At 43.0% G+C, this 14215-nt stretch overlaps 1 protein-coding gene across 3 annotated transcripts in view; it reads left to right on the forward strand.

The window, feature by feature from the left end:
• The window catches only part of LOC124069752 (ephrin type-B receptor 1-B), a 145749-nt gene that overhangs the window by 13680 nt on the left and 117854 nt on the right, over positions 1–14215 (forward strand). For 2 of the 3 annotated variants that reach the window (XM_046409163.1, XM_046409165.1), the window contains exon 1: positions 12127–13883. The exons of the other annotated variant lie outside the window; for it this stretch is intronic. In XM_046409163.1, coding sequence (XP_046265119.1) covers positions 13808–13883 — 76 coding nt within the window. In that variant the 5' untranslated portion in view covers positions 12127–13807. Of the gene's footprint in view, positions 1–12126; positions 13884–14215 lie in introns of those variants that run through there. 3 annotated transcript variants of the gene reach the window in all.

The following is a 14215-nucleotide window of genomic DNA, read 5'->3' on the forward strand; positions in this document are numbered from 1 at the left end:
ACATTTCTGGAATTAGCTTTGTATTGTGTGTGTGTGTGTGTGTGTGCTCTCAGATAAATGTGCCCACTTGTGTTTTTGTGTGTGTGTGTCTGTGAGCGTGCATGCTAATGACAGCTGACAGGGCCCACGCTTCTGAAATTAGCCTTGCTGTCTGGCCCCTGGGGAAGGCATGGATGTTCTGATATAGAAGAGGCTTTAATGCCACAATCCCTGCTTTCTGTTTCTATAGTATCCAACCGTTCTAGTCCCGCTCCTATGCCTCCCAGTCAGAGTGAACGTGTCCTGCAAACGATGGCAGCAAAAAGGAATCGGAAAAAAAGGGCCCAGCGCCAGTTTCAGTGTTTTCCGATTTTAGTCTTTGAAGATGGCTTGCAAATAGAAAAGGGATAAAAAAAAAGTCTTGCCTCTCCTTCATATTTACAGATTTTCTCAAAGCGTGTGTGCTGTTGCTTTAAGATATTGGGTTTCTTTATGGTGTTAAGTTGTGTTGAGTCTACAAAATATTTACATTCAGTGTCTTCAGTGTCAGCACTCCAGTAATTTATTCACCGAATAAAGCAGCGGAGAGGCTGTTGTCAGCACTGCATGATTTGCAGTAACTTTAGAGTCGAAGAGGTTCGTCAGGGACATCCCATCGCTAATGAAGTTCTACAGGTAAGGGATTTTTAATGTGAGTAAATGATTTTGTAGATGAGGTTACGATCACTATCTGTGTGGTGATGTGGAGGTTATCAGAGTGGCACCGGAGTGTATTGTGTGCCATTTTATGTGGGTGTGTGGGACTAGAAGTGACTTGGGCTTTATGAAAGAGAAGTTAATGAGTTCCCCTGTCAGTCTCTCTCATTTTTCCTCCCCTCCCCATCAATTCTAAACTCCATCTTTTCTCCTTCCTATCTCTCTAATCTCTTGCTCGGGCTGTTGCTCAAACCATATTCATTTACTCAGGCGTGCTGCCTTGCCCTTGTAAGTAAATTACAAAACTGAGCCAGTGCAGCTTTGGGAGTGAAAATATGAAACTGTTTGGTTACGTCCCAGTCTCTGTTGCCCTTTTTCTCTCTCTTTTTCTGTCTGTCGGTCTCCCCTTTCCCAATGTGCCAAAACAATTTCGCCTTTATCGCTGTCTTCTAGTTGGATTTTCATGCTAATTCAGGCAGATCCATCTGACTAATGCTGATCACAGATGTTCTGCACTGTCCCCAGTGTTAGTGTATGTGTGTGTGTGTGTGTGTGTGTATGTGTGTTCTTACTAGTTCATTTGCTTTTTTCATATCAGACAGTATTTGATTCGTTTGATGTTCAAAGATCTTCTGACAACTAAGTAGAGTACCTCCTTTTGAAAAAAAGGCAATCTCTCTCAATCAAATGACTGTTGCACTGGGATTATCAATGATCCTAATAATTTAATACAGTGACTTGGTCTCCAGTGTGTACCTTGAGGCTTGATACAAAGCACCCTTGCAGTGTCTCATGTTTCACCGAGCTGCACTGTATCCTGTTGATTATAGCTGCTCGGCCAGCCTGGGTTGTGTTCTGCAGAGGTTAGAGTCTGGGTGAAACTTGCTGTGTCTGCAGGCAGTGGAACACCGAAGATGACGGGTGGCACTTGTTAACTTCAGGAGAAAGAAAAGCCTGTGGTCAGAGAAAGAGAAACAGAACGAGAACAGGGGAGATGAGGACATAGACAAAGAGGTAACCATGCTCTTGTTTTGCTCTCTCCTGAGGCACAGAGTACAGCTAGTGACCTGACATGCTTGCAAAATAGTGCTCCACCGTTGTAACATCAGTCTGCTTGTCCGACTGCAGAGACAGGAAGAGAACAGCAGCGTGAACACACACCACTTCTGTCATTGAACACTTTGTACAGTTGCTCCTCTGTCATGGTCACAGGAGAACTTACACACAGCAAACAGTCATGCAGTGAGCACACATGCACAGACACACAATCATACAAAAAAGGGACTGGTGTTCTGCTTCCTTCTGAAAAACAACTTGGACATGAGAACAGCAGGTATGGCATGCGGAAAAAAGGGATCCTCTCAGTGTCTCACCATTTCTCAGTTGAAATCATGTTTGCCTCCCCACATCCTGCTACATTTGTTCGGCTGCACATGAATGAAGGCCGATCCATCCTTATGTTCTTGCAGCACAATGAGATTTTGAACCCAGTATATTCCATGTCATCTGATTCCATTCTAGTCATTATACTCGAGGCTTTCCCTCTCACTCCTGCTGACTGTAGCCATCTGGGCTTTTGATCCAGTGGAAATACTCTGACAGGCCTATTTGAGGGGCCAAGGGAAGAGAGATGACATTGTATTGCAGCAAATCTAAAGGAGTGACATGCAGGGGGCACTACCAGAAGTCTGGGGAGTCTGTCCTACAAAAGGCAGGGGGATACTGCAGCCGTCTGGAAGATTCATGGAATGTCTATTGGTGGATCCTCATTGGACAGGGTGAGCTGACACATCTGTGGCAGGAAGCCAAATCAGCTCTGATTTACGCCACCCCACCATCTAGAAGGGGGCCTGCCCGGTCACCCAGCCGTTACAGAGGATGTATTGTGAGGGGTAGCACAGTATCAAAAAACAATCACTCAGAGACACACACTCGCACACACACACACACACACACTGAGACACACAAACCCATAATGAAAGATCTATGATGAGCTGGCTAAAGTACCTCTAGTCACAAGTAATGGCTGCTCATGTTTGACATATATAAATTTCCCTCACACACAGACACAGACATCAACTGCCTCAGCCAACAGATATTTTGTTAAGAGGAAGCCATTATTGCAAATAAAACAAGCTTGTTGGCTGGGCGCCCGTCTGCTCCACTTCTGACTGCATGTTAAACATTTAAACCCTCAACATGTTCCCCTGCTGTTAGCCATCACCCTGCTGTGGTTCCAGGCTCATGCAACAAAGCAGCAGAGCATGTCGAAAAGAATGGAAAAGAATAAGATAATAAGATAAGATAATCCTTTATTAGTCCCATAACTGGGAAATTACAAAGAACAAAAAGAAAAACTAGTGCAAACTGCACAGACGTTTGCACAGTTAAAACAAAGGAGAAGAGCACACAAAAAGAAGATATAATTACAAAAAAAACACAAGAAAAGCTCAACGGTGAGCCGGAGCTGCTGCAACAGGCTGCCACTCCCACAGCACCAGAACTGGAAACTGAATAGAGGGGTTTAAACATACAACATTTTGAAATAAAGTAAGAAACATAGCTATTCTAAAGGTAGACGGATAGATGGGGTGGTGGGGGAGTTCTTCAGCACATCTTGATAAACCTCTTCTTTCTGGGTCGATAAATATATATATATAGAATTGATGTTGACTAGTCACAGTTTGATTTGGTTCTTTTCTAAAGCTGCATCAAAAAAGAACTGCCTTTAATGAAATTGTGTGTTAATGATCCTAATAGATACATTCATAGGCTGTTTTAAGCCTGGCTATAATCTACAGAGCCTTTCAAAATTGAGAAAAAAAGATTGCAATTTAGATTGTGGTTTGTGAATGTGATTAAATAGATTGTGATATTTCTTTGGCAAGATTGCTCACTCCTACTTTGAAACTACTTGATTTATGCTGCAAGAAATTAAAATAACTCTTTAAAGTCATCTTTCAAGTAATGAGAGTAAGACTCTTATCTGTCTGAAACATTCAAAGTGCATTCATTTGTTTGCCCAGCTATGCCTACGTCACACTTAATAACGTAGTTGTGAGGGTTCAGCAAAAACTTCAGCAGTGCAGTTTTAACTCACACCAGACTAATCTCTCTCTGTTCCTTTTGGAATCTCGTAAACTTACGCAGACATATGCGGCCCTGATGTAAACATCATAATTAGTACTGAGGTTGACGGAGAGGAGGGCTGTTTGGCCAGGGCCATCTGGCTGAGGCCGGCTGTCTGATCTATAGGTCTCTGGTTTGCCAAGCTCACATGTTTTACATTGTCTCACAACGAAGGGAGTACAAGTCAGGTTGGAACCTGCTGCTTTCAACAAAACAAATGTTACCCACAAACCTGTGTGAAAATATTCATTCAGAGTCTCTCTCTCTCTCTCACACACACACACATACATACAGGGAAATTAATTAGGGTTTGGCACAGCAGCAGCTGCCCCATTTTAATAAATTTCTCCATCATCTAAAATGATTGGTGGACACAGCAGCTCCCTTCCTGCCTCATAGTCCAGACCTGAGGACAGGCAGGCATTAACCCCATGATTCCTGTCCTGATGGGTGCATACTTTTCATTTGGGTTAGTATAGACAGAGCTCACTGCTCTAGGTCTTATTGCAGAGTCTCTATAGTGCGTGTGGATGCTATACCCTACCAGCTGGCCTGCAGTGCAAAGTGAATGGACTATTGTAAAACTGACTCAATAGCCTGACATGGATTGGTGACCCAGAAATTTGCTGAAGTTAAGTTTTGAGTCATAACAACATTGTGGCCAAGATTAAGTAGTTCTGCATGTGAGTGAAATTTAGAGCAGAACTATTTCCTCTTCCTGTTCCTTGATGACATCACACGTGTCTAGGGAGCCATTGGAGCACCTGTGTCCCATCTCCATGACAACTGAGCTCGAAGCCATTGGGTGATGGAACACCTAGATGGGGCAGGCTGCACAACTGGGCATACACATGCACACACTTGATTTAAAAAAAAAAAAAAAAAAGAGAGAGAGAGAGAAAGAGAGAGAAGGATTTTGAGGCCAAATAAATCACACAACATGGAGTCTGGGGTGAGAGCCCCTGATGAGATATAGAGCCCACAGAAATAGGCCATCACAGACCCCATTTCTCCTAGCCTGCACCAGAGTTAATGGCTTTCAGATCTCTGGGTGCCTCTCTGACTCTTTCTGTGTTAGCAGGTTTGTCTTTGTTATCTTACAGCTGTTGTCTTTGCTCTACCAATTCCATCTTCTCCGCTGGACTGCCATTGTAAACGGCTGCTCAGCGCTGCTTCCTAATGAATGCTTTGCTATGTTGCAGACTGTTTGTTAACAATAAAACAAGGGCCCATTTACGTCCCTCACTCATTTCAGGATTACAGTGTTTATTCTGAAATGGGAGGAAGAGCTAGAATTGAAGAGGGAAGGAGAGGAGGGTGCAGCAAGGCAGAGGAAATCAGGACAGGGGTGTAGGCAGAAGTAGGAAAGGTAGGGGAGTGACTTTTACAGTTATACTGGCAGAGAGTCAAGTGCACTCAGTGAGGCAGAATAATATGGCCTGAGTGTGGTGGTCTGAAATGTGCCTTTACAAGTGTGTGTTTGCTTTTGGCTTGTGCACAATTCTATGCTGAAGGCTTTACTGGAATTTGCTTCAAATGAGTGGCTCAACAACTTTGTCCGTCCAGGCTAACACACAGTGCCACCAACTAGCCTGGTAAAGATGGTGTTTTCTAAGTACAGACACAGACAGACACCATAACTCGTGCTCTGAATATTCTAAAGAAATGCTGTGTAGGTCTTGGACAGCAACGCTAGTGTCTTAAAAGAAGTAAATAAATATTCTGAACAAACTGACCAATTCAGGCATGATTCAAAGCCACATGCTTTGTCACATACACAAATGGCAATGTGAAAATGCATACACTTACAGTCCCTATTCACTCACACCTGAATGTGGGGATTTCAGGCACACCGCAGACCCTGCAGCATCTTCACCCTTACTGTTTGCCAAGCAGCCAAATATCCAGTGCCATTAACCTCATCATCACAATCAGCCACGAATGAAGCTGCCACTAAATCGAGGCAGCCTTCAAGGCACAATTAGAAATGTTAATTAAATGTTGCTCCATCTTGCATTGACTTGACACATAATGCCAAACCATCATTTGGGGCGGTGTAGTTTGAGATGTCTCTCTGCTCAGTCATTGAGCATCTGTAGCGCACACACTTCAGATCACGAATAACCAAGTGTCTTTGGTTGGAATGGAAATGTGCATGCTCTCATGCTCTCTGAGTTATGATAGCCTAGCCTTGCTGTCGCTGTTCTTTCTGCAAATGTGCTGGTGTTTGTTTGGTGCTCTTACTGGATATTTTTGGTCTGGATATTTTTAAGTGTGTTGGAGCTTTGTTTATCTATTTTCACTGCTGTGTTGCTTACACACTGAATGGCTTTTGTGTGTATGAACATGTGCTCTTGTGTTGCTTTGTGTCAGGGTCTCTGTATGCAGATTTAAGTGCCTTAAAGAGCACCCATCATTCACTAGACTACTGAAAGCTCTGAGGTCTTAAAATGTTAGGTGGCCATTTTGGAGTGTTAATACAAGTGCTAATGCCTGATAGAAATCGCACCCGCTCTGACCCCAGAATAAATGTGTGTTTGTGTGCATCTATGGTTGATCAAGCATGTGAAGGTGACCTGAGAGAGAGAGAGGGTCACACTTCTCTTGTGTAGTGCTTACCTCTGCACCAGATCTGAAAACGAGTCCATATCTCAAAATGTCTGCAGTGGGAAGGAATGCAGAGACATCAGCTCTAAATGGACTGAACAGATTGGACCGTCTAATACCATTTTATTAGATGCTGCCAGTCTTTGCCCATCATCTGTGAAAGACTGACTGTGCTTGCTTTGCTGATTCAGTCCCACAATGGCTCAGCTCAAATGAGACTGCAGCTTGTGTGTGTGTGCGTGTGTGCGTGCATGTGCATGTTCATAGCTGGTCAGGTTTAACTGTGTCCACAGATGAAGAAAGCCTAAGAATGACAGGGGAGAGTGAAAAGGATTAAAAGCTAACTCCATTTAGACTGTGCCTAAGACAGACAGGTCTGCTCTAAACAGGTGTGTTTATCCTTCTCCAAAGTTGCTAAAAAGACGCAGCTGTGGAATGTGTAAGCACGTGTATAAGTGTGTGTGCGTGTGTGTGTGTGTGCGTGTGTGTGTGTATGTATGTATTGAGCGACTCTCCAGAAGACTGGCTAATTTGAACAGGATTAGAGGAAGTAGTGATGGACTGTTTCCAGTAAATTATACTCTGTTGTAAAGCGCTGTGCCACCCACACGCATCCCACACCTACATGGAAGTCCCATAGTGGTTAGCATACGCTGCACACATATACACTCCCGCCATAAGCACAGACAATTGCTGAAGAGCATGTGGGTTGGAGAGGGGATATAATGCTAGAGTGTGAGGGGCTTGTGTGCTGTGTGAATGCTTTCCCAGCTATAATCCACCCATTCCTGTTGGCATGAAAGACAGGGATTAACAGACGAAAGGTGAACACGGAGAAAAGGCAGGGCCGGAAAAGAACACAGGGAAAAGGAGATAGTATTCCGGGAACCCCTGCAAGATTCTTCTGTGGCTGCTGTGGTGAATGTAGATGAGCAGTCTTTTGAACGCAGTTAAATCCTCTTATTGATCATCAGATTAGGTGCTGTCCTATTGTCTTCTTTAACTTCCAAAACTATGGAGAGACAGTGTCTCTGGTTTGGATAGCTTAAGAAATGGTCGAAATACTGCTATAAAACAATATTAATTTAACTAAAGGCATTAATTCAAAGTGTTCCGCTCAAATTGGCAGGCACGTAGTATGTAAACAAGCTATTCAAACAATGTACGTAATATCTTTAAGGACAAATTTTAACACAAGTGGTCTACAAGTGGTTACATGTACACGCCCACACAAAAAAAATGCCTCCAATTGCCGTTTCTTCCTGCCGTTTCTTACTCATGCAATTCATAACTAAAATTACCCTCCTGTCTGTAATGTAGCACTACACAAGCTGCTCACATCTAAGGATGAATCCTGCAATGAGAATTTTCTTCGTAACGCCCACGGGAGAGGATCTCCCTCACTGTGAGATAAAAGCAAGGTTTTGCATTATTAGAGGATGATAGTATCAAGGTAATTATAATATCAGCCAGTGTTGTTTGCTAGCTTACAGCTGCCATGACTTGTCTGTCTGTGTGTCTGTCTGGAATAAAAGCCTGGTATACAAAAAGAACTAAATAAAATGTGGAGCATCTTACACTTTCTACACTTTTCACTTTTTTCTGTGCATATGAAAGTATAAAAAATGCTGCTGTCTCTGCCAGCTATTTTTGGAAAGCGAGCTACTTCTCCATGACAAATATATGCATAACTTAAGGCTTTTAAAGAACTTTTCCTCTCTCAGTCTAGCGTCAGAACTCATTTAAACTGTCTGGTGTGGCATTGTTTTGATAGAGGGCCTTTCCATCTCAGCAGGTGTGCTGAAAAATTCCCCCTAACGACTGGGCAGAGATTTGCATCACGCCATGAAAGACTGCGAGCTGGTTATCTGAGCAGCCATTGTGGAAAATAGAGGGGCGCATGCTTTTAGCCTGCTTTGTGTCCAAGGCCTCATCTGTCTGTTGGTAGACTGAGGCTTAGCAGACACAAAAATAACACTAAAGAAAAAATGTGTTAACAAAGGAGTGAGAGGACCACCATCTGGTGCACTGCGGAAATAAGAGAGACAACACTGATGTGGGAACGCCTTTTAACAGTTTGTTACTTCTTAATGTGAATAATAAGTGTCTTGTCAGTAGCTATATATACCGTACATGATGCTGGTTTTAGCGTTTCGGCTTTATATTTAAAAAGACATAATGTGAGCTGTAGCTGAACGGTGAAGGTATGTATGTGTTATGTGTCTGTGTGTATGTGTGCAACAGAGAGATTATGTGCATGTATTTTTTTTTTTGTATCTGAGAGTGTGCATGTGTGTGTGTGTGTGTGTTCTTGAACGCATGAGTGTCTAAATGGTTTCCTTTCCACAACAAAACAAAGTTAATTGCTTCAATTACTGATATTATTTGCAAATTACCCACCATTGGTTGTCTGTGACTCTCAATTTGGAGTCCTGTGACTTCATGTCTCAACTCTGCGCTCTGTTTTGTTGTTGTAAATGGTTATGTTAATAGAGTTTATTCTCACTGTCCTTAGGAATACTGATAGAGATTCCTTTTGTCTCTTTATTCCACAGGTTGCCTTGAATGCATTTAATTGTACTTAATTTGACATTTGAATGTTATTTGCCCCCCCCCCCCCCCCCCTTTTGACTTTTTACTCTGTCGGTTAACCAAACAGTCCAAAAGATGGATGTTTTGCAGTTTCCCCTTGTGACTGTGCTGACATTCCTACAGAGAGAGAGAGAGAGAGAGAGAGAGAGAAAGAGAAAAAAAGAGTGAACAGAAACTTGTGGGTTTGAAATGTTACTGTCTTGCCCAGCCCATCATTCCACATATATTGTACCATAGAAGACAGAGCTTTTCACATTTTTACTTGGTAGCTGAAGCTGGGAGCTGTTTTCTGGTATGCAGTCTTCCGTAGGTATGTGGGCTGATTATTGAGTCAGTCTTGCGTGTGTTTGTTTGCTTGTTGGGTCATCTTTGCTGTGATGTAGGTGTAATGTCTGACAGGTTATTTTTAAGCCCACCCAGGAGTTTGGATACCAAGGCCAGGGATAAAGAAAAAAGCAACAACAAGAATTATGTTTGCTTTTTCTAAAGCCTAACAGGACAGATGGGGAACATGAGTTTTTACACATATCCTGGCTTTAAAATTCCCCTGTTTCTAAATGGTATTTCTTAGGTAAGTGCTGTTTATGATGTAGAGAGGCACCAGGTACATTTACTGCAGGGTAACATTTAGACAGTGGAGAGTACACCATATCATCTCGCTAATCACCTGTAATGAGCAGATGCACGGCAGATGTGCATTGCTACTGGCACAGGTGCTGCACTGTAAAAGTGCCCATGGTTTGTCTTGGAATCCCTGCTGTCTGTCGTTTCTCTGCTGGCGAGTTGTTCTCTCCTTCAGTCAGAGGAAGTTACGCTTTTGGGTGTATGAGGATGTGAGGGTCAAAATTTCAAGATAAACAGAAAGAGGAAAAAGAGAGCACAGTGCAGCCGAAAGAGTTTAATTACTGAGGCATAAGTATTCATGAGACTATTCTTAGCGCATAACCCCCACTGGCTCTTTTCTGAACTGAGCATGACCCTCAGCACTGGCTTTAGGCCACCGTGAAACAAGGTGGAGAAGTTTTCAGCAACTGAGTTTCTAGATTTGGAACCATCGCAGGTGGACTCCCCAAAATCTCTGCTGCCTGGCTGAGAGCGAGGCCGCAGGGGAGCTACAGAAAGGAGACATATGGTAGCTTATGATTAAAAGTGGAAAGTTTCACGCAAGTGAGTGTATGACTGCGTAACCGTGCATGTGTTTATGCATATGCACTAACTACATCTATGAATGTTAGTTATATCATCATTTATCCAGTCATGAAAAGCCTCTACAGACTTGCCTGTCAACTTGACTGACAAAAGTGTTTGTGTGTGTGTGTGTGTGTGTGTGTGTGTTTTTTCATCACAGGTATAGCGTATACATGAACCTATCATGAAATATCTGTAACGGTTGTTTAGTGCTTGCCAATTTTTTTTTTTTTATTTTTTTTTTGCTAAGTGGCATACTTGTGTGCCTGCTAGTAGCCTCTGGTGACTACCCACTTGTTCATCAAGTAAAACATGTTATATAACAATAAAAACAGTCTTCTTGACTTTTTGTTTCCTGTTCTTAAGCTATTTCCTCATTCTCCTAAAAACTGTAACCTGCAAAGCTTTGACAAAAGTTGATACTGTGAGATATGAGCTTTGGCAGTGACCCTGAGCTTTTTGGAGTCAGTTGCTGATGTTGTTGAGCTCAGTTCATGCCACTTCTATCTAGAGAACTCCCGAGCTGACTATAATGCATCCAGTTTGCCACTAACAGCCACTGGTTAATCTGCATGGAACAAAGCTGATGCCAAGAGGGCAGTGAGGCAGATGACATAATTATGCCTTATAAGTTGCATTATCATCATTGCAGACACTAAAGTAGTTTAATCAAACCAGTGGACAATAATACAACAGCAGGGTAACGATGGAATTCCTCAGTGTGACATTTTATTTAGGTGCATGCTAATTCCAACAAAAACTGGAGCAACTTACATTATTATCCTCTTCAAAAATCCATTCCAAATAAAAGCAGAGTCAGTTTTTTTTCTGTTTAATGTTGTACTTCATTACGGTAGCCTTTTCAGCTGGTGGGTAGACAGGTTTTTACATGATGCATTTGACAAGGCCTACACCCATGATGATTTTAATCCTGTTATCCATATCTTAGTATTCAAATCTGCTATAGTTTTACACGTCTTTACTTTGGATATGCAGTTGCAAAATGTGAAATCTTTCATTGTCTGATCCTCAAAAGCATTTCCTCTACAATTACATCTTTACAGTCTACACAGCTGTTCATAGCAAAAAGGAAAATACATCATGTACGGCTGTATAAGACTAAGAGCAATATTGTGACGTTTTTATTGGAAAGACCATGAAAGATGCCGTAACTCAAGAAGTGTAATAAACATAATGTGCTTTGATTTTTCTATATTCTCTGTAATGTGGAACAGGCCTGAGGTCTTGCTTAGACTTGGCCCGGGATTTTATATGATCCTGTCCACTGACTTTGACATATCAATCTGAACATTTAATGTGCTTTTGCCTGCATGACTGGGTTTTACCCGCACATACCATATAGTCCCCCCGCACATCTGCTCACGGCCACACTGTAACCTGTCCTGAAAACAAAAAAATATATATTTTCTGAACAACAAAAGTGAAGCACTTTTTACTGGTTTTCAAGCCAGATGTGAGACAATATGCATCATGTGTATCTAGTCCATTGGCTAAGAAGTGTGAGGATACTGTTGCCATACCGAGTGCAGCTTTTAGTCCTGCCAGACCTGTGTCTCCACCCGCACTTTGAGTTATTGCTGCCGGGGTGTGAGGCTCATCAGCGCTTCATTAAAACCCAAATCGCTTTTTCACTCACATCCTTCTCTCTCTCTCACTCTCTCTCCCAGCCCAACAAGTTCCCACCTCCTGCCCGCCCAACTTTTGAGGCTGATCCTGATATTAAGAAGCAGCTCAGTTCCATGACTTTCCAGCAGCTGCGTACTTTTAGTTGAGAATAAGGTGCTCTAAAGTGTACATTACCCACCTGGGAACCCTTTTGACAGGAATGGCTTTTCACATGGTTAGCAGCACAGCAACTCACCTGGGTAACATGGTGGTGGGTGGAGGGGTGGGAGAGAACAAGAGAGAGAGAGAGAGAGAGAGAGACACGAGGCTGTTGAAAGGAAATCTCCATTGGCCTTTTCCTGTTCCGCTTTTGTTTGGTGCTATCTTGCCATTCCGTGTTATTCAAAGCACACAAAGAGGTACAAAGCTGCCCGTGGCTGCTTCAGCCCCGTCCCTCCTCCCCTTCATCCTCCTTCTCTCTCCACCATATTATAAGTCATTTAAACCGGATTTTGGCAGAGTGCAGCTGAGGCAGGTGGAAGTGGAATGTTCACAAGCCCCTGACCATTCTTCGCTCTCAGGAAATTAGCCGTCCATTGTGCCTTTGCTCTGGCAGCTTGGTTGAACTCGGTGCCACATAAAGGCCAATATCTTATCAAAATTGCAGCACAGCAGTTCAGCAGCCCTGTCATGTTGTCTCTTTATCACGCATTTTCACCCTCTCATTGTCTCTCGCTTCCTCTCGGTAGTCTCTGAAATCTACTCTACAAAGTCAAAAGACGTCAAAGTCTAAGGCATTTATTTCTCCGTTGCGGCACAACACTTGACTTAAGTGAGAGCTGTTAGTGAGAATGTCGACCAGTCAGTGAGTGTTGTAAGTGTATTCCAATGATAATGGAGAAAGGCATTTAGTATTGATTTTTACAGTAAAGCAGATACTTCACAGCCAGTTGATTCTTTTTGGTTTTACTCACTGAATAGTTCTGCTGCTGCACAAGTGGGTCAATCCATTAGCTGAACCACAGAGCCTTACTAAAGCTTGTGATGGTTTCACATTTAATTCTACTGGAGTGTGTACTAATGCCCACAAGCATTTAAAACAAATATAAATGAATTAATAAAAGCCAAGTTGTGTTTTTTCTTGAAGTTTTCACAATTTTGAACTACTTGCTCCTGTTTTAACTGCGCAATCTGAGTGCCAGTGGCTGTATTTCTTCAGAGCATGCTCATTACATTTACAATGACATGTGACCTTTTCCTCTGGTAAATGTAACACAGACCACAGGGGGGAGCAGGGAAAACAGGATCACACATTGTGCACCAGTGAGACACTGAGGGAAATGAAAAGAAAGTGCCAGTATTGTTTTTCTTTCTCTAGCTTTGGGATTTATCCGCAGCCAAAATACGCACTTGCTAAAGGACAGAGAAAACACTCACAACTATCACCGCCACACATGTATGCACGTGTGCACACAAACACAAGGCGACACACACTCACACTCCTCCACCCTTTCCCCACATCCTGAGGGGAGAGGTCAGGTTGGGTGCTGTGTGGGGCAGTAGGCCTGTTTTTCCTCTTGGCTGGCACCCTGCCCACGTCAACAGTCCCACTCTTCAAAAGCCACTAACGCAGAGCCGAGCGCTGACAGTGTTGTGACAATGAGTTACTATCTGCCAGCAATGGCCCCTGTCCGACTGTCGGTCCCACTGAAAAACAGATCTGTGGCAAGAGCAAAGGTTAATCTAGCAGTGAGGCTCCACTGGCGACTGCCTCCTCGGCCATGTGTGACTGAGAATAGGCTGGGAAGAATTAACACTACTGCCTCGGGGAGTGTTGACAGAGGTGTGTGTGTAAGCATGTCTGTCTCTGTCTGAGCTTCTGTATGTGTGTGTGTGTGTGTCTGTTGATGATGAGGAGAGAGGAAGGGGCAGATGCAAAGTTTGAGAAGGAGGTTTTGTGTTCACAATCCATTATCTTCTGGGAGGAATCATGCTGGATAAAGGTTGCTTCATGCCATTTCTGAGATGTAAGACAAATATCAGCAGACACATCAGTAAACCCTGCGGTAAGAATATGCGTGCTGTCTCCCTTCTGTCTGCTGAATCAGTCACTCTGTTAGTCTGTCTCATTCTATTGTTTTTTTAACCTACCACTGACTTTTTTTTTTGTTTTTTTTAACATCCTTCTTGGGAGCCATAGTAAAAAGGCACAAAGCAACTGATGGTCTCCTGCTGACTGCCACTTACCAAAGGATACTCCTGTTAGTGTATGTGTTTGTATATAGTCATACAGAGCTAGCAAAGGTCAACCTGGTTCATGGCCTCTTGAGGAGAGAGCATTTTGACGGGTCTCTTTCCACAGTACCAGCTGCCTGTTTCTAGTCCAAACAGCTCTGTT

Source organism: Scatophagus argus, chromosome 13 (genome assembly GCF_020382885.2).
Source record: "Scatophagus argus isolate fScaArg1 chromosome 13, fScaArg1.pri, whole genome shotgun sequence".
Classification (NCBI taxonomy): Eukaryota; Metazoa; Chordata; class Actinopteri; family Scatophagidae; genus Scatophagus; species Scatophagus argus.